The sequence below is a fragment of the Octopus sinensis genome, linkage group LG11, assembly GCF_006345805.1.
Source record: "Octopus sinensis linkage group LG11, ASM634580v1, whole genome shotgun sequence".
NCBI classification, from domain to species: domain Eukaryota; kingdom Metazoa; phylum Mollusca; class Cephalopoda; order Octopoda; family Octopodidae; genus Octopus; species Octopus sinensis.
Window position 1 is genome coordinate 38378726 of NC_043007.1, and position 21057 is coordinate 38399782.

Consider the following 21057-nt stretch of genomic DNA (forward strand, 5'->3'; position numbering starts at 1 on the left):
AAATTCAAGAGTGGAAAACAGTCACTTAAATCAACAAAAATAATTTATTTCTAACAAAGGCACAGGGTCTGAAATGTAGGGGAAGCAGGTAACTCTATTGATATCAACCCCTGTACTTGTACTTTATTTTATGAAGTACTGAGCTGGAAATGATTTCTTACAGAAGGTCACTAATTTCTGGATGGGAGGGAGAAATCAAAAGTTAAGTCGGTATCTGTAGTATTTGACCTCAGAACATGGAGGAGTGAGAGAAAACACTGACAAACATTTTTCCTTTAATACTATCATATCCACTGCCCACATTATTAGTCATTCTAATACTATGCATAATGTGCCTACATTTGCATAAATGAAAATTACAAACCAATGAAGAAGCCTCTACATAGCTACCAAACCTGCTAAAAATAGCAACCAAATTTCCATTCAGCCACACTATCACCTTGTAAACAACATATTTTATAATGTAGACTGGGTTACATTATTACTAAATGTTTTTAATGCTGTTGATAAATGGAAAAAACAAAATAGAGGGGAAAGCAGTAGAAGAGCTGATTTGAGTCACAGGGCATTATACTATCGCACGAGGAGGCTTATGTCCAAGAAACTTATCGAGGATCAACATAAGGGAGGATTACAGTTGATTTGTTTCCAATATGAATACTAAACAGCAGCTATTGATCAAATCAATTAATCCTTGAGTGAAGGTAAATAAAGTATGTATTTAGAAATAATGATCAATACTGATGAATCAGTGAACTGCTATGGATGTCGTCAGAACTCTTATTCCATTCCACGTTTTCTTTCCCCAACCAGATAGCAAAAAATAAATAAACGAAGTCACTGAAATCAATGCTGGAAATCAATAATGAATTACATTTTTTTTCTTCTTTTTCCTTAATGAAATTATGGATAGAAATAGAATCTCACTGAAACTATAGAAAGAAAATAAGATACGAATACAATGTTCTATGTTACAACATATGAAACCATACTCTGCCACTCCACACCACTATAGCGAATGCAAGCTAACGAGGAGGTGGGAGACTGTAGGTAGTTGCTCAACCTGCTAGAAACAGCAGCTATATTCCATACCATCATACAGCAGCCAAATCTCAACCTCCCACTAACCTTTGCAAAAAGATGAAAGGACACATTGAATAGTATAGTCTTAGATACATTATGTCTCAAAATAAATAAAAATCAGATGGGATTGTTATGGCTAGAGTGCCTTTGAACATAGGTTTGCTTCATCATGTGTTTTGCGTTTCACTGTTTTCTCAAATGGTAGTGGAGTTGTCTTCTCTGTAATTTAGCAGTTCAGCAAAAGGAGACTGATAAAACAAATACCAGATTTAAAATAAGTAATGGGATCAATGACTGACTAAACTCTAAGTGGTACCTTGAAGCAGTGCAACTTGCCTGCAGTCCTATGACACAAACAAGTAAAAGAATAAAGAAAAAACAACACACATAAATACATATACAGTCAAAATGTGAGAGCTAAAAATGCCTGGTATAGAAAGCACATAGTGCTCGAATGATTCTAAGTCCACAGGATAAAGACTGGGCATAAGAAAAGTCCAGGTGAGCTGATATGGGGATAGTGATGCAGATAAACATGATTAGGCTTTATACATACATATATATATATAATTAAATATATTCAGAAGATAAACACACATATACAAGTATATATATATCTTATATTTTTTTACTTGTTTTAGTCATTTGACTGCAGCCATGCTGGAGCCACAGCCTTTAGTTGAGCAAATTGACCCCAGGACTTATTCTTTGTAAGCCTAGTATTTATTCTAACAGTCTCTTTTGCCAAACTGCTAAGTTATGGGGATGTAAACACACCAGCATCCGTTGTCAAGCAATAGTGGGGGGGGGGACAAACACAAAAACACACACACACACACACATACATATATACATATACTAGCAGTATCGCCCGGCGTTGCTCGGGTTTGTAAGGGAAATAATTATATAAGCATTTTTAGAGATGTAAAGTATAATAGCCATCTCAATATGGCTAACCACAAAGGGGGAGGGGTGTTACTGTAGCTTTTTACGTTCTGAGATTTAATAATAAATTTTAGAGAGTTACTTCCCTTATATATGTCAAAAATGGATTAAAAATGAGGAAAATTGATGGTAAATTTTTTTTAAAATCGTAGACTCATTGTAGACGCGCGCTAATACCCAGACGGTCTCGATATGAATCACGACTATAAGATACCCGGTTTTGGTTAAACTGCACCGCAAAATGTGGGAGTAGTTAGGAATCTAAATCGTAGGAGACAGACACACAACCTCACTTTTATATATAAAGATTTCCTCTATTTACATAATATTGAGGTCTCTTTCTTTCTTTTGTTATCTTACTGTTTTTACCAATATACATATATATATATATATAATATATATATATATATATATATATATAAATAAATATATATATAGTTACAGAGATGTACTTGATCTGAGATCGTGTGCTGGAACGAAAACAGTTGCAGCGTTGAAGGTGTTTATAAGCCATTTAAGAAACACACAAAAACTGTTAGATTCACTTCAACATTTAAATTTAATTTGTCAAAATATTTTCGTCGCTTTGAGACCGCGACCTGTTAGCACAATATTTTTGTCAGTGAACAGGTCGCGGTCTCAAAGCGAGGAAAATATTTTGGCAAATTAAATTTAAATGTTGAAGTGAATCTAACGGTTTTTGTGTGTTTCTTAAATGGCTTACAAACACCTTCCACGCTGCAATATATATACACACACATATATATATATGTATGTATGTATGTATGTGTGTATATGTGTATGCATGTATGTGTGTGTGTGTGTCTGTGCTTGTGATTGTCCTCCACCACTGCTTGACAACGAATGTTGGTTTGTTTACATCCCTGTCACCTAGTGGTTTGACAAAGGAAACAGATAGAATAAGTACAATGCTTACAAAAATAAAACTGGAGTTGATTCATTAAACTACAATTCTTCAAGGCATTGCCCCAGCATGGCCACAGACCAATGGCTGGAAAAAGCAGAAGAATAAAAGAATACATTCTCTGCTTTGGTCTTATGTTCAAGGCATGAGAAAGCTTGAGTTTACATGAGAAGGCCTAACAGACCTGGTAGAAACAGCAGCCAAATCTCCCTCAAATCACACCTTACTGTCTTATGTATGTATATATATATATATGAGCCAATGAGGGGGACCTCTACATGGTAGCTAGACCTGGTAGAAATAGCAGCCAAATTTCCCCCAAATCACACCTTACTGTCTTATCTATGTATATATGTATGTATGAGCCTATGAGGGAGACCCCTACATGGCAGCTAGACATGGTAGAAATAGCAGCCAAATCTCCCTCAAATCACACCTTACTGTCTTATGTATGTATATATCTCTTATTATATATATATATACAAGCCACTACGGTTATTTAATGTAAAGTCTTCCTCAAATCACACTCGCTATTTACTCTCTTCCAAGAACATTTTCACTCACTCTTATCTCTTAGCTTGCCATACATTTTACTCATGTATCTATCAGCGTGATAGACAGAAACAAATATTACATCGCCATCGCATTCTATTGTCTACCTGTCAACACACACACAGTGAATTACTTTCATTTTATTTGTTGCACACTGTGTGTGTGCGTGTGCATGTGGTGTAAACCACATTAAGAAAAGCATTTGACATACACACCAGAATGTGAATTTTCTGTAAATTTTGCTTAATTGGAGTTTAAATTTTAAAAACTGGACCTGGCATGACTCGATGCATTCTACTCTTAAAAATGCTAGGTAAATTGTAATTGAAGAAATCCTATATTGTAGATTTCTATAACTGGCAAAGGGAGGCAGATAAAATCTGCCTTTTATAATAAGAGATAACTGACAAAGGGAGGCAGATAAAATCTGCCTTTTATAATAAGAGATAGATGATGGGTTTCTTTCAGTTTCCATCTACCAAATCCACTCACAAGGCTTTGGATGGCCCGAGGCTATATTAGAAGGCACTTGCCCAAGGCGCTACACAGTGGGACTGAACCCAGAACCATGTGGTTGGTAAGCAAGCTACTTACCACACAGCCATTGAACATAAAAAATACAGACTACTAAGGAGAGAAGGCATTGTTTTTGAATATATAGATATATATACTCATTCACACATGCATATCTCTCTCCCTGTATGTGTGCGTGCGTGTGTGTGTCTGTGTATATGTATGTATGTATGTATATAGTATATATAGTAGGAATTTACAAAAAACAAAAGATGGAGACAGGTGTGTAAACATCAAACAGGTGTATTAGTTTAATGCTTGGGAAGGTGAGAAAGTATTTTACGTTTCAAGCCTACGCTCTTCAACAGAAAGGAACATGAGAAAATAAAGAGAGAGAGAATAAAAATATATAGTCAATTCATATAAACAGACAATTCAAATAAATGGATAAAAAAAAGTAAAAAGAAAAACAATGAATGTGAGGATGTGGAAAAGAAGTACATTAGTTTGACATTCAATAAGTTTAACATTTCGAGCATAGCTCTTAGAAAGAAGAAAGGGGAAAGTCCCAGGAAGGAGGAGAAGAACAAATTGCCAACAGACCATGTGTTGTTACATTTTTGAGATATCTTTATATATAAAAGTCAAGTTGTGTGTCTGTCTCCAACGATTTAGATTCCTAACTACTCCCACATTTTGCGGTGCAGTTTAACCAAAACCGGGTATCTTATAGTCGTGATTCATATCGAGCCTTTCTGGGTATTAGCGCGCGTCTACGATGAGTCTACGATTTAAAAAAAAATTTACCATCATTTTTTTCCATTTTAATGCATTTTTCGCTATTATATAAGGGAAGTAACTCTCTAAAAATGTCTACGATGAGTCAACGATTTAAAAAAAATTTACCATCATTTTTTTCCCATTTTTAATGCATTTTTTGCTATTTTTTGGCTATAACTCTCTAAAAATGCTTATATAGTTATTTCCCTTACAAACCCGAGCAACGCCGGGCAATACTGCTAGTATATATATATATAGTAATGTGAGTAAGATTTATACAAATATATATTTATATTTTACAAAGAGGTAGTATTATCTGATAAAAAACTTAATATGTTTGAGAGAGTGGATAGGTATGTTTAGATCAGAAGTTGACAGTCTACTCATTGTCTCATTGGGAAATTAGAGATGAAACTTGGAGTAAATTACCATATCTTTATGCACATATGTACATATATGTACATCTGTGTGTGTGTATATATATATATATATATGTTTGTATGAGTATATGTTTGTGTGTGTATGTATATAAACTATATGTAATATGTATATAATCTACCTATACATATATATATATATATGCACACATACAAACACACACACATACATATATTGTTTGTTTGTATTCCACCTGCCTTCGTCTTTTGTTTATTTTCATAAAGCTTCCCGTTATATATGTGTATATATACATATATTTATATAAAATTTTGTCTAATGATGTAATATAATACATATTATTATAAGGGCTTGGTTTGGTTTACTAAGTTACATCACATGTTTTGCTTGTTCACTCACTTTTTCTAATACATATATATATATGTATATGGTATTTATGTATATCATCATTATTTACTGTCCATGTTCCATGTTGGCATGGGTTGGGTGATTTGAGAGAATTTGATGGGTCTAGAGGATTGCATAATGCTCCAGTGTCTGCTTTAGCATGGTTTCTAGAGCTAGTTGCCTTTCCTACTGACAACTTTACACTGTGTACCGGGTTCTTTTTTTTTATGATACCAGCACAAGTGAGGTCACCATGCAGTTTGCAAGACCATGAATCTCAAGAGGGTAGCTTTATATTAGGAAATTAGGGTTTAAAGTATGAGGGAAGGGAGCAGAGTACAACAGGTTTCTTGCTGTAGTGTAGAAGAGAGAATGGGAACAACTGGGTGGTGACGATGTATCTGAATAAACCCTGAACATATGAGATGAGTAGAAGGATGGTCTCCATCTATCCATATTATTGTTGCTGTTTTCAAAATGTTGGCAATTTACTGTTTGTCCTGATTTTTACAGTCATGTGATGTGCCTGATTATTTTAACATGACTTTGCAAGGAAACATATTAGGTGAAATGATTACATTTTTCACTGTACAGCAAAAAACAAATAAGTTGATTTCTAGTTTCAGATGCTACAGGTCAAACATATCTTTATGTAGGGTGGATATAATTATTGTCCTGCTTTATATCAATGACAGCCCTGTCTTAATAAAGGTCTAGTAAAAGAGAGGAAACACATCCGCCAATGAATAATGAATCATCATCACTTGTCAGCTATTTGCTGTGTGCATGAGCACAGCACACAATTTTTTTTCCACATTTCTGTACTATTTATATTAGTGTCTGTGCATTTCTGACTCTGTGTGTGTGTGTGTGTGTGTGAGTGTGTGCATGTGTGCATGTGCACATGCTTGTGTGTGCATATGCACATGCATGTAGCATAATCCAATGCATTACCCCCTTTTTTTTTAAATGCAGTACATTAGTGTTCCTGTGATATTGTATATAGTGAGACACTAAGAAGCAACTAAATCAAGCACAAAACTTCAAATATTGAGTACTCTTTAACCATTTGCACATGAGTTTGTGTGAGTTCATAGTAGGGAGGGCCAATGCAATAAAGCTTTTTTTTTTCTAGTTACACATATACAAACACACACAGATATATATGGGGAACAGCTTATCTTATAGGCATGTTATATTGAAGACATGCCTATGTTCATGTTTTTTTTTTTAACAATGTTTCCTGCAAGTTCACTTGGAACAATGCGTTGCTACCTCTTTAATGTAGGCTCCCAGCAACTATAAAGAGGCAGCAATACACACCAATAGTACTCCATTCTGAATATGAACTTCTGATGGTCTTGAAACCATGATGAATTTAAGAACTTTACTGTTCCAAACAAACTGTAAGGAACTCATATGAAAATATGAAAAGGCTGTCATAAAAAAAAGATCCATGTAGAACACAGTTGCATTTTTCTACACAATATATCTAGTTTGAGTTAGATATGACTTCTTAACCCATTAGTGTTCCAATTTCCTTTGTCAGATGTAATACCTATTTATTCACATTGCTTTGAATTAATCCTGCATACTTTGAAGCTTCGAGATTTTGATAATGTGATTGCTTATTTTTAGAATGACATTGTAGGGTAGATGTGAGAAGTCAGATCTAGCTAATTCAAATATAAAACACGTAGAATATTTGGGCTGGATATGTCCAGTCTAAATGCTAAAGGGTTAAGACTATTCAATGGGTGGCTCTTTTCCTGACACCAAGTCTAGCTCATTATTAGTGGGATTTGAACCCAGATGAGCATAACTAATTACTGTAAAAATTTGCATTTGAAGCTCTAGCATTATCTATCTATATATCTAATTATATATATATATATATATATATATATATACACACACACACACATTCATACATGCATACATACACAGGGTGCGGTGAATATATTGTCGTCTAAGTTACACAAAAATGAAAATAGCACAGGTATATTTACCAAAATTATATAAAAATAACTTGAAATACTAATGAATAAATTTATTCCATAAAATCAGCATTCGCTTCAACCACAGCCTCCAGATGACTTCAGAATCTCTTGCAACTCTTCTGGACAGTCTCCTTGTTTTAGTTGGTGAATGCTGCCATAATCCTTGCCTTCAGTTCATCTTTGGTTTTACAAAGAGTTTTGTTGGTCTCTTGCTCAACTGCGCCCCACACATAATAATCAAGGGGGTTGCAGTCTGGGGAGTTAGGTGGCCAGATGTTAAGGGGTGATGTGGTCACAGAAATTGTCTGACAGCCATAACTGGATTCTCCTGCTTGTGTGGCATGGTGCAGAGCTCTATTGCCAGACACAAGATCTTCCAGCAGCCACCCTCTTCATGCAGATTAGCACTACCTCCTCCAGGCACTTGATGTAGGCCTTTTTGATGAGTCAGAGGTCATGTAGGAAGATGAATGAAGGCATAAATGTTGCAATCACTAGTAATCACTCCAAACATCATGATGTTGACTGGATGTTTGATTTTTATCACTCTCAGCATATTTGGTTGGAGGGGATGCTTGAGTTTGTTCAAATGCTTCTAGCTTAGAACCCCAGCATAAGTATGTTTCTAAACAAGGCATAAACACTTACATGAACATGGTTTGATGAATCAGCATTGGCTGCTTTGTAAAAAATGATTTGGTGAACTTCAAAGTGTGTGAGTCTTCCTACCAAATAGCCTGGTTGAACATTACAGAAACTCTGTTGGGGTTATAAAAAGCTGGAGAGCTGAACCCTAGGCAGAGCCATTTAGAAGTCTGCACGGAACCTTCTTGTTTTATTCTGTAAGATGATCGCTCACCCTCTGCTATGTTTCTTTACTAAGAAACTAAGTCAGCTTTGTGATATGGCATTCTCTCTACTTAATTTGTTGTCATTAGTTATTACTATTTAGCATATTATGCAGCACAAACTTAGACTTATTTCATTTGATATTTCTTGAATGCTGTTTTATTTATATATCAGTCGTATATAGGTAAATGCAAATGTTCCAGGTTAATAAAAATGAAAGAAACATACAAATATTAGTGCGGTCATTATGAATGCAACATGCAAATCAACAATTGTGATTATTCTCAATACCAAAAAAGAAAGAAAGAAAAAAAAAGAACACATGAATAAAAACACATTAAATGGGTCAAAAAAAGGTAACAAATGTAACAAATGCTGCTGTGAATAATACTTTATACAACTAAGTATGTTTACATGCACAAAGTGAGGAAGAATTGTATATCTTCCATTTCAGTTATAAAGTAGATTAGTGATAAATTAGGAGACATATCACCAATGTTTACTTTTAGTAGTCAGCTTGCACAAAGATCTTTAAGCTATATAAATTCTTTGTCTATCATAAAAACACTGCGAATTATCAGAGTAGTGAAAGGAATTCCAAATATGTTTTGTGGTTCACAAACTCAACAACTCCTTCATAGGATCCAATGGCTAAGGACATCATCTGGAGGAACCACGTCCGGTTTCAGCCCCTACTCCTCTACCCTTTTCTGATGTGGCGGGGCACCCCTTTCAGAGGTGTCTTCAGCTCTGGTGTTGAGTGCGTTTTTTTGTTTTTTTTTCTTTTTGGTTGCATCATCTTCCATGCAGTGTCAACAAATGTCAGAGGGCAAATAACCACCCTGCCAAATTTCCTCTTAAATACTTGCAGGTAGGCTCCAGCAGCTAGTGCAAGCTGTCATGTGACACAGTCTAAGCTTCAACAGCCCGTGTAAGGGTGCATAGTTTTAGCCCGCGCCCTCTTTAGACCTACCTTCCAACAGAGTCATGTGAGTTTCAACTCCAGCAGCCACAGCTGACAAGCTGTCTGGTATACAAGCCTCTGAATTATAAGGGAGGAGGGTGCGCAATGAAAGAAATGATTTCCTCAGCCCACCTATCATTCCTCCTCTCCTTCTGTTGCTCCACATTAGCAGCTCTAGCAAAATTCCAATTTTTTGGTCTGTATTCCATAGGATCAAGTCCGGTCTTTTTGTTGTTTTTATGAGTGGACATATTAATAATCTTTCCAAATTCATGGCCAGCTCCCAGTATCTTTTCAAAGATTGATGTTATTGGTAGTTGCAGCATGGATTTTCCATATAGTGCAGTTGTATTCAGCGGTTTTGGAAGACCAAGCCATTTTCTGATAAACACATCACGTCTTTGTACCATCCTTCCTACTTTACTCAAGGCTATTTCGTACATTTGCAATGACCACATTATCCTTGGGTATAGTCCAAATTGCAGTATCCAGCATTTGAATTTCCCTGATAATGTCCTGTTATTTGCTTTAGTTCCTGTTCCACTAATTTGTCTGTTTCTTTGCCTTGCTTCTTATCATTTAATAAATCAAATCTTTGTACCATCTATCTATCTAGGTCGTCCCTCAGGACATCCCAAGACTGTTTCCACACTTTTTCCCACTCATCGTGATCTCCCATAATGGTCCTCAGCTCCTGTACCCCTTCCATACCAGTATCCTCCAGCAAGTTATCAATATACGTCATCTTCCTCCTTCCTCTCCTGTTTCTTCCTTCTGTTGGTTGCTAGACCAGTAACTTGTCAACAATTTCATCAGTATGGCTGATGCAGTGTCCAGTTAGCTTCATCCTTCTATGCTGTATCTTCAATGTTACTTTTGTTAGTTCCTGGTATAAGTTGGCATTTGTTGCATGACTCTTCTAGGAGACATTAAGTACCATTCTAAGCATCCTCGTATAACAACCATCCAACTGCTTCTTCAATGCTTTAGTGAGCATCCATGTTTCAGCCCCATATAGAAGAACAGACTCTACTGTTGCCAGAAACAACCTCACTTTCAATTTCCTTGCTAACTTTGAACTCCATACCTTTCTCAATTTATGGCATGCGCTCCAGGCAAGAGCTTTCTTTGCCACAATGTCTTTTTCAGTACTTTGTGTCCACACACCAAGGTATTTGAAATTTTCAACTACCTTGAGCAACTTACCGTCTCCCACTTTCACTGACACAGGCATTTCATGGTTAAATACTTGCAGCTCTGTTTTCTTTGCATTACAGTACAATCCTACCTTCCCTGATTCCTGCTCTAATCTGCTCAGCACCTCCTGTGCCTGATCTGTCCTCTCTGTTAGTAATACCAGGTCGTCAACAAAGTCTAGGTCACTTACTGTTACTGCCGGATGCCGTTTACTTCTTGGCCTATGCAGTTTGAATCTCAGTTCTTCCTCTGTGCCCTTGAACATTCTACACATTACATAGTCTAGGATGATGGCAAAGAGATAGGGTGCTAGTGTGTTGCCTTCTCTTTCTTCCCTTCTTGTATCTTTGCAATCAGTCTTTCTCTCCTCGATGGTCTGCCCTCTGCTGATGCTTCTCCATTCTCTGTTGTTTCAAGTCCATTGGAGAAAATGTTGTACCTTATTTATTCTTTCTGCTTGCATTCTGAGTTCAAGTCCTACTAAATTCAACTTTGCCTTTCCTCCTCCAGGGAGTTGATAAATCAAGTCTCAGTCCAAAATTGTGGACTGGTGGAATCATTTGAGTATCAGACAGGATGCCATACAGTATTTTTCTTTTTTTCAGTTGTTGGCAATCTGAGTTGAAGACCCACCATTACTTTTGCAGTTGACTTAATCTGCAACCCAGTCTAACACCACTTTTTGGTCTTTCAGTACCTTTATTGGAGTCCACTATTGCAAGTATTTGGACCAGATTTCCAGTTTAACAATACCGTCACTCATTCTATTAATCACAAAAGCCTTTTAAAGAAAGTTCACAAACAATGCCCTTTCTCCAACACTAATCACTAAAAAAATGACATGTTGGACTACATATATAATGATTACTACATTATTATTTTAGATAACTAGTATTTTGTTCACTGGATGCAAATCATGTAGGCACACTGTTGAGTGGGAACTGTATATATATATATATTATATATATATATATATATATATGTATATATAACTGTGTAAATCAGGTAAAGATCTGGCAAGTATTTCCAACAGCTAAACAAATGGAGAGTAGAGAATTAGTTGATGGTCTTTTCTAAAAAACAAACTGATCCCTCAATTAAAGCTTGGGTGAGCAAAGTGGTCAATATTGGCCTGGGAGGGGAGAGTCTCTGTTGCTATCCAAGAGGTTGATAAACATTAAATATTTTGTCTACATGAATATATGTCTGAATTTTTATTATTTATCAATTTCCATAATCTTTGTTTTTAAAACAAAAATTTTCTAGTAACCATACATTTTAATTTTCTTTTAGAAATTTACATGATGAAGATCAATAAGTTATCAACAAATCCATAAAGGGGTCAATAGTATAAGAAGTTTGCCAACCCCGATTTAGAGGAGCTATGTAAAAATAAAATTCAATATTTACAAAGTCTGAGTATTCATAACTTCAATATTATTGGAGATCAATCTATGCACCAAAAACACAATGAACTACTTCTCATAGATTTGAACTTAAGACTTATGCAAGCGCTTCTACACAGAGAGAGTGATGTAACCATGAGCCAGCCCAAACATCTGTAGGTTAATGTCAGCTCAGGGAAGCAACCTGGGCTTTACCTTGAATTCTTGGAACAAAAGGAACTCTGCTAATGAAACTGACTAAGGCTATGGAACCATACCATTTGTTTCAAACTATAGTAGGCTGAGATAATGAGTTAGTTTCTATGCACTTTCTCAATATGTAAGAAAGTAGTGGACTAATCTCCTTCAAGTTACACCCTACTATCTTAAAAACTGGACACATAGAACAATACAGTTGCAGATAAACTACTGCTGGAACAAAAAAGATCGGATGATCATGATTAGAACATCTTTGATCCTACATTTGATCCTGCGGGTTCAGAAATAACTTTGAGCTAAGCAATAAAACTAACTGCACTAAGTCTAACTCATTCTTACTGATCCCCATGCAGCATGTTCCCAAGAAGAAACAGAAATGAGATTCACAAACTTATTGTAAGCTGCGTGGTCTGATAAGACAGTAAGCCAGATTTTCACTAAAACGTTTTCATACCTACTCTGCAATCACAGACAATTCTAACATAACTGAGGCAACAACTAATTAGCTGGTCCTTCTGATATTCAAACAAAGCCACAGTTAATTGGCTAATCCTTCTCATATTAAAAAAATGAAACTTCTATAAGTTCAGTTGCTGTGTGGAGTACAGAAACTAACACTTTAGGTCTTACTCATCATGTGGAAAGCTCAAGGGGCAACAACACTTTCTCTCTTATATATACTTACAGATGAAGGGCAAGGCTTAAAATAGACTCATGGAAAAGAATTTATTGATCTCTCTTATTCTCTAATTATTGCTAACATAGACCATCACCAGTTTCCTTGAAATCCACATTGATTTTATTCTATATTTAAATAACATAAAACAGTACATGTCTCTTAAGATTTACAGAGGAAACTTTTAAGGGTTACTGCTTCATTGTGATTCCTTGGTATTAGCTGAGTGAATGAAAGATAAATATCAATAGGTGATCAGCATTTTATTTTCTTCTAAGAAAATTTGACCCCTATTCTTAAATAAACTGAAGCAATATTGAATAAAACTCCTTCCTTAGAAATGCAATGAAACACCTTCAGCAGACCTTAATGTGTAACCTTCTGGCTGGTAAACCAATATTTTAATATGATTTTAATTTATCTTATTGTTAACTTCATTTTCAGAATTGAAAAATTCATAGCTATATATATATATATATATACACACACACACACACACAGACTTATGTATTTTTTCATACCAAGTCAAATGAAATTAATAATCTGAAAAATTATAATCTTATTAACAATAACTCATTTCAGACATTTAATCAATAGTTTATTCCTGTAAGAGTTTTGCTTCAACATGTGTAATAAATTATATACATATGTATATATGTATATATTTATTCCACTTATTACTATCCCTCACTCTCTTATTCCTTCTCCCACTCCCTCTTCTCAACTGTTTTTACTATTATACTCTTGCTCTCCTCTTTCACTCATTCAGTTTCTATCATTACTGTTCTCTTTCTACTCATCTCCTTACTCTTGTAGCCCTGAATGTATGAGCACATTACAAAGTGGTGAGGACTGTTGAATCTTATGGGATACAAACCAACCTGGAGATTGTACCACTATAAAAACACCTAGAGGACTGTGGGCAGTGAGTGAATAAAGATGGCAGGTAGAAAAGCTTCTTTAACATGTTGTTGATAGGGTAATATCTCTAATGCCAATGCCACAATAAAATGCATCCCGAACACAGTAAGACATGAGTGTGATAGAACAGTTTAGTCCTGTCGAGGATATGACAACCTCTGGAGTGCTGGTACCAAGACTGGTGTTGAGAAGAACATCTAACTGTACAAGCATTGAATTGAATGAATGAGATGTAGTCCTCTGACTCATCTAGAAGTGCAGTAATTCTGAGTACTGACTCAGATTATGACAATTCATCTAACCCAGGTCAAGCATTGAAAACCAATAGCAACCATCAATAATGATTACGAAGAAGATACATATATGTACGTGTGCGTATCTACCTGGCTAGCTCCTGTCAAACCATCTCACCTATGCCAGCATTGAAAGCAAACGTTATATATAATATATATATATATATATACACACACACACACACAGACTTATGTATTTTTTCATACCAAGTCAAATGAAATTAATAATCTGAAAAATTATAATCTTATTAACAATAACTCATTTCAGACATTTAATCAATAGTTTATTCCTGTAAGAGTTTTGCTTCAACATGTGTAATAAATTATATACATATGTATATATGTATATATTTATTCCACTTATTACTATCCCTCACTCTCTTATTCCTTCTCCCACTCCCTCTTCTCAACTGTTTTTACTATTATACTCTTGCTCTCCTCTTTCACTCATTCAGTTTCTATCATTACTGTTCTCTTTCTACTCATCTCCTTACTCTTGTAGCCCTGAATGTATGAGCACATTACAAAGTGGTGAGGACTGTTGAATCTTATGGGATACAAACCAACCTGGAGATTGTACCACTATAAAAACACCTAGAGGACTGTGGGCAGTGAGTGAATAAAGATGGCAGGTAGAAAAGCTTCTTTAACATGTTGTTGATAGGGTAATATCTCTAATGCCAATGCCACAATAAAATGCATCCCGAACACAGTAAGACATGAGTGTGATAGAACAGTTTAGTCCTGTCGAGGATATGACAACCTCTGGAGTGCTGGTACCAAGACTGGTGTTGAGAAGAACATCTAACTGTACAAGCATTGAATTGAATGAATGAGATGTAGTCCTCTGACTCATCTAGAAGTGCAGTAATTCTGAGTACTGACTCAGATTATGACAATTCATCTAACCCAGGTCAAGCATTGAAAACCAATAGCAACCATCAATAATGATTACGAAGAAGATACATATATGTACGTGTGCGTATCTACCTGGCTAGCTCCTGTCAAACCATCTCACCTATGCCAGCATTGAAAGCAAACGTTATATATAAATATATATATATATATTAAAAATGATTGAGAAAGCCACAACAGAGAAAGTTAAAGGTACAGGAGGTAAAACAAAACAAAAACAAAGGTTTTCACTTTTACTTTGTATTTCAATATTTCGGCTATAAAGATGTTCCTAATCATGAATAAGAGTGCAGTTCTGACCTGTGCAGAAATTTCAGGTAAAGGGCACAACAATCATAAAATGCTATAGTTAAATTAGCAAATTACAGATGGACAACTTGTTTCATGCTGGTGAGAGGTTTTAAGTGCTATATCATCATCATCATCATTTAACGTCTCTCTGATCTGGCAGAGTTTCTACAGCTGGATGCCCTTCCAAACACCAACCACTCCCAGAGTGTAGTGGGTGCTTTTACGTGTAGATGAGATCAGAACAGTACTGGAGGAGTATCTTTCATCACAGACAAGTGAATTTTGGAAGAGGGGCCTTGCAAGTCTACCAGATAGATGGAAGAGTATTGTAGAAAATGAAGGAGAGTATATTTTAACTTAAAAAAGAACTTTGTTTATCTTAATTTTGAAAAGTAAAAAGTATAAAAACACAGCATTATTTATGGGATGACCCAATATATATACAGGGTGTGATGGGTAAATTTGTTGCCATTTTATATTTTTAATTTCACACATGCGCATTGTTTGTTTTTGATTTTGTTGACGATACAGTAATGTAGGGTCAGTTGGGCACTGTCTTTGAGAAAAACAGCACCATGATGCAATTCACTCTGCCAGAAAATTGAAAATGACATACTGTACTGCTTGACATTTGCACTGGAAGCTCCAATACAAACATTTCAGAGTGTTTGGACGTCAATCTGAGGACATGTACCAAGAGTGATAAAAATCAAACATCCAGGCAACATCATGGTGTCTGGAGTGATCACTAGTGATGGTGACGTTATGCCTCCATTCATCTTCCCACATGGTCTCAGACTCAACACGGAGGCCTACATCAAGTGCCTGGGTGAAGAGGGTAGCTGCTGGAAGACCCTATGTCTGACAATAGGACTCTACACCATGCCACACAAGCGGGAGAACCCAGTCATGACTGTCAGACAATTTTTGTGACCACATCACCTCTAACATGTGGCCATCTAACTCCTCAGACTGCAACCCCCTTGATTATTATGCATGGAGCATAGATGAGCAAGAGACCAACAAAACTCTTTGTAACACCAAAGATGAACTGAAGGCAAGGATTATGGCAGCATTCACCAACTTAAACAAGGAGACCATCCAGAAGAATTGCAAGAGATTCCGAAGTCATCTGGAGGCCATGGTTGAAGCCAATGGTGATTTTATTGAATAAATTTACTCTTTAGTATTTTATGATATTTTTATATAATTTTGGTAAATATATCTGTTAAAATGATATCAGTGTTATTTTCATTTTTGCGTAATTTAGACAATAGCTTATTCATCACACCCTGTATATATATGTATATATATATATATATATATATATATATATATACACACACACACACAAACACCATCATTTTAACATCCCCTTTTTCATGATTGCATGGGTCAGATGGAATTCATTGAGACACTTTTCTGCAGCCAGATGTCTTTCCTGCTGCCATATCCCACTTGTTTCCACGCAGTGTAATAATCCCCTAGTCCATCAAACAATGAACAACCCAAAGAATGTCCAGAAGATCAACATACTTTTGCAGTTGTCTTGAATCAAAAGCTACCAACTTTTGTGATTGTGAGGCTGTTGTTTGCAGTCAGTGAACACACATGAAGATGAAAAAAAATATCCACTCACACAAACACCTCTCTTGAAAAGTTGGTATGGGTTGATGAAAGAAAGGGTATCCAACCATAAAATAATACCTTAATAAGTATTCATTCAACTCATGCCAACATGGAAAAATAAATGCAACATGAATGAAAGCAGATAAACATATATATATATGTATGTAGGTCCCGGGTTGAGTCGGGGTTAACCACATTAAATAAGGTACTCAATACATAGCAGAGTAAATTAATTTATTTTATAGAAGGAGCTTCTACAGGACTAGAACTGTTTCATTCAAATGAAATCATCAAGAAGCTTGCTGTCAAAATCTGATTTTGACAGCAAGCTTCCTGATGATTTCATTTGAATGAAACAGTTCTAGTCCTGTAGAAGCTCCTTCTATAAAATAAATAAATATATATATATATATATATGACTGGCCCTCGTGCCAGTGGCACATAAAAGCACCCACTACACTCTCAGAGTGGTTGGCATTAGGAAGGGCATCCAGCTGTAGAAACTCTGCTAGATAAGATTGGAGAGTGGTGCAGCCATCTGGTTCGCCAGTCCTCAGTCAAATCGTCCAACCCATGCTAGCATGGAAAGTAGACGTTAAACGATGATGATATATAAATTAACAATGAGATAAAAATCCAAGGCTGTGAAAGATTTCAGATCATTTATAAATAGGTTTCACAGCTGTTTCCAAGATATTTTATATATCCCTTCATCGAAGGCAGTGTGAGAAAATGGTTAAGCAATAGTTATTCTAGATAAGATATGAAATAGAGAGTGAAGTGGAGGAATGAAAATAGACGTGAGATATACAACTTTCTATAGATGTGTTTAAGCACTACACTAGCTCCAAGAGACATCAGTGAACTAACAGACAATATATCTTCAGTTCCATATATTTAGACAGAATGGTAAACATATAAGATTTAAAAAAACCCTCGATTTAATAACACTGTTTACAAACTCTATGCTTGGAATGACCTATTTTAAATACTATTGGAACTTAATCACAAGGTACAGGAATCTTATATGTATACCATTCTGTCTAAATAATTGAAGTGAAGATACAATATCCCTGCATATATATATATATCTGCTTACCACTCTCACTCATAAGATATTGGTCAATTTGTGGTTATAGTATAGAATATCAGCCAACAACTTTCACACATTGGAACTTAACACCCAACTACATGGTTCTGAAATGAACGACTTAACCACGCAGTCATGCCTGTACCTAAACAAAGTGCCCATGATTGGAATCAATATACAGTGAATAAAAGTTATTATTTTAAAGCTAGTTTAAGAATAACAACAGAACATTTAATGATATGGTGACTCAATACTGAGAGTAGGTCGAATTTATGTTAAGAAATCAAGTTGACCTTTCAGCTTTTTGACCAGTATATATATATGTATATAAAATACAACTAAATGCATGCATTTTTAACGTTTTGTGTTTCATTTACAACTTTCTATAGATGTGTTTAAGCACTACACTTAGCTCCAAGAGACATCAGTGAACTAACAGACACTAATGTTTTGATGCGATTCACCTCTTTAGTGATAAACATCGCCAGTTTTTTGGGTTTTTTTGGAGATAAACGGAGACAGCTAAAGCATGTAAAGGCTTTCCAATATGTTATGGGTATGCATGGCAGTAAAAAAAAAAAAAAAAGATGTGTATATCCATTCGTAACACGTTCTGCCCACTCGAAAGTGAACATGGCCTTTTGCCATTGGATTTTGTCTCAGAGAACGACTTATCCCTATGCACACGAGTAATGAATATTTTTTTAAAATACAAAAATAGAAAGATAAGCATACACAGATAACACGAAGGTAATCTGAATATATATATATATATATACATATATACATATATATATATATATATATATATATATATATATATAAACAGAGAGAGAGAGAGATTAGTTGACAGATTACACTTGACACACATTAACAAAATCCCTTCATTCATTTTAATTATCTAATGAACCATTTGACATGTCGAAAAAAAATCAGCTTATATCTTTATAGGGAACCAGAAAATAGTAAAAATACCATCCATCACAGCGAAGACTGTATTTCATCAAGAGGCAAAACATTATATAGTTCGGTATTTATGTACAACCAGAAATACCTATATATGTACATGAGCATTAACATGTGTATGTGTAAAGTTGACAGTGGATTGTAAACGATGCTTTATAATACACACACACATATGTATGTGTATATGCATCAACACATTTGAATTGGAGACCATCTATTCTATAGTATTCTAAATATCATAATTAGTAGCAGTAGAGAAATTGTTTATCATTTATCAATATGTTCCTCTGACTGTACTTACTCGTTCAGCGATATAATATATTTACTTCTGTATAAATTTTTAAGAAATATACAAAACATTGTGCTTAAAATTGGGAGGGTAGGCTGCATTACACTGGAGTGTACAGAAGGATAAGATATAGATTTTTTTTTTTAAGTACAAAAATGAAAAATGAAATTGTATTCGACTAAATATTGTCGCTTTTAATCCTCGCAGTTTTAAAACCATATACATCTGTGTGTGTTACACACCATGGCGATAATCGCGACGATTTGGCCGATGTAAAGAACTATATAACAACGCATCAGTTTTTCGAATATTTGTAGTTTCAATTTTGAAGTTCAGTGAACAACCTGGAGAAACACGTATCTTCCTTCATTGAATACGTCACGCCACCACCTGTAAGCTTTGGAAGATGGTAGATGAAGACATTGAGAAAGAGCAAACACCCTTGTCTTGGCAGATCATGTCGCATCACATCACACCACGGACCGAACACAGCTGTTAATAAGTGTTAATAGTAAACGGTCTAGAGTAAGAGAGAGTATGTATGGTTGTCTCTGTATGTATGTATGTATGTGTATATATATATATATATATATATATATATAATATATATATATATATATATATATAGTGGTCGTCAATTCGATTTCGAGTACAAGAATCGCTTTCTCATTGCAGACATATGCCTGTAGCAGGCTTGACAGGTTTTCTGCGATGGGCCCTCAGACCACTATGCCATTCCTCCAGATGTGTACGCCCCTATTTTGTTATAAATGTATTTTTTGTGAGACACAAGAGGTCTACAGTTTATATATATATATATATATATACACACACACACACACACACACACGCATACATAATAATCCCTAAGTATTTTAACCCCAAACCTTAGCAGACGCAGGAAAATTGTGAATAGTTAAATATTCCATAAAAAAAAAATTCTGTACCTCTCACAGATTCGCACACCTTGTCATTCGAAAAACAAAATACAAATATACTTCTTTAAAAAAAAATTGACTTCGTTTTATATAAGAAAAAAAAAATCACTTAAAGCTGTGTTTTTTAATATCAAGTAGGTTTCGGATTGTCATTCGTACAATACATAAATAATGCATTTCTGTTGTTGTTGGCGTGTGCTGCTACATCTATTTGCGTTCCCTTCTCATTCATGACTTAAATTAAGGTGACAGAAAATAAATAGGTTTGGTAATTGTTAACAGCAATAGTGACAATAATAAAAAAGGTGTTACTGTAAAAATATAGTTAAGAAAAATGAACATAACCATATATATAATTATATATATGGATAAATATATATATATTGATAAGATGAGTTGTAGGTGATGCCTGACACTAAAACAAAATGTAAGGATATCGAAATAAGTACCAGTAATATACTGTTTTATTGATTCATTCGATTATTATTACTTCCTCATATAACTTGGTCTTGCACCTGTGTCCAAGAACATATTAATAATAGTAGCAGAGGAAGAAAAAAAAACGCATGAAATAGTATATAAATGCAAAAAATGAAAACAACCCGAGTAAATACTAACCTTACACGATACTTTGTAAATGGTAAATCCGTTAGAATGCTTTACGGGGTTCGTAACATCAAAATGCCAAATCTTCTCCCCATTCAGTGACTTTTTTGTCGCCATTACTAAGTCGAACCAACCTGTTTTACCAACAGTGAGTTCGTAAGTTTTTCATTTTACGACAATTCAATTAAAAAAGACATTAAAATAAACACAAGTTTTTAATGTTAAGATTAAAGAATTAAGAACGTTTC

At 35.1% G+C, this 21057-nt stretch overlaps 1 protein-coding gene across 2 annotated transcripts in view; it reads right to left on the minus strand.

Annotated features, from left to right (window-relative positions):
• Positions 1-21054, minus strand: part of LOC115217016 (ribosomal protein S6 kinase delta-1) — a 72352-nt gene extending 51298 nt beyond the window's left edge. The window contains exon 1 of one of the 2 annotated variants that reach the window (XM_029786542.2): positions 20822-21054. In XM_029786542.2, coding sequence (XP_029642402.1) covers positions 20822-20926 — 105 coding nt within the window. In that variant the 5' untranslated portion in view covers positions 20927-21054. The remainder of the gene's footprint in view (positions 1-20821) is intronic. The other variant, XM_029786543.2, reaches the window with a different exon arrangement.
• Positions 21055-21057: the final 3 nt, after the last annotated feature.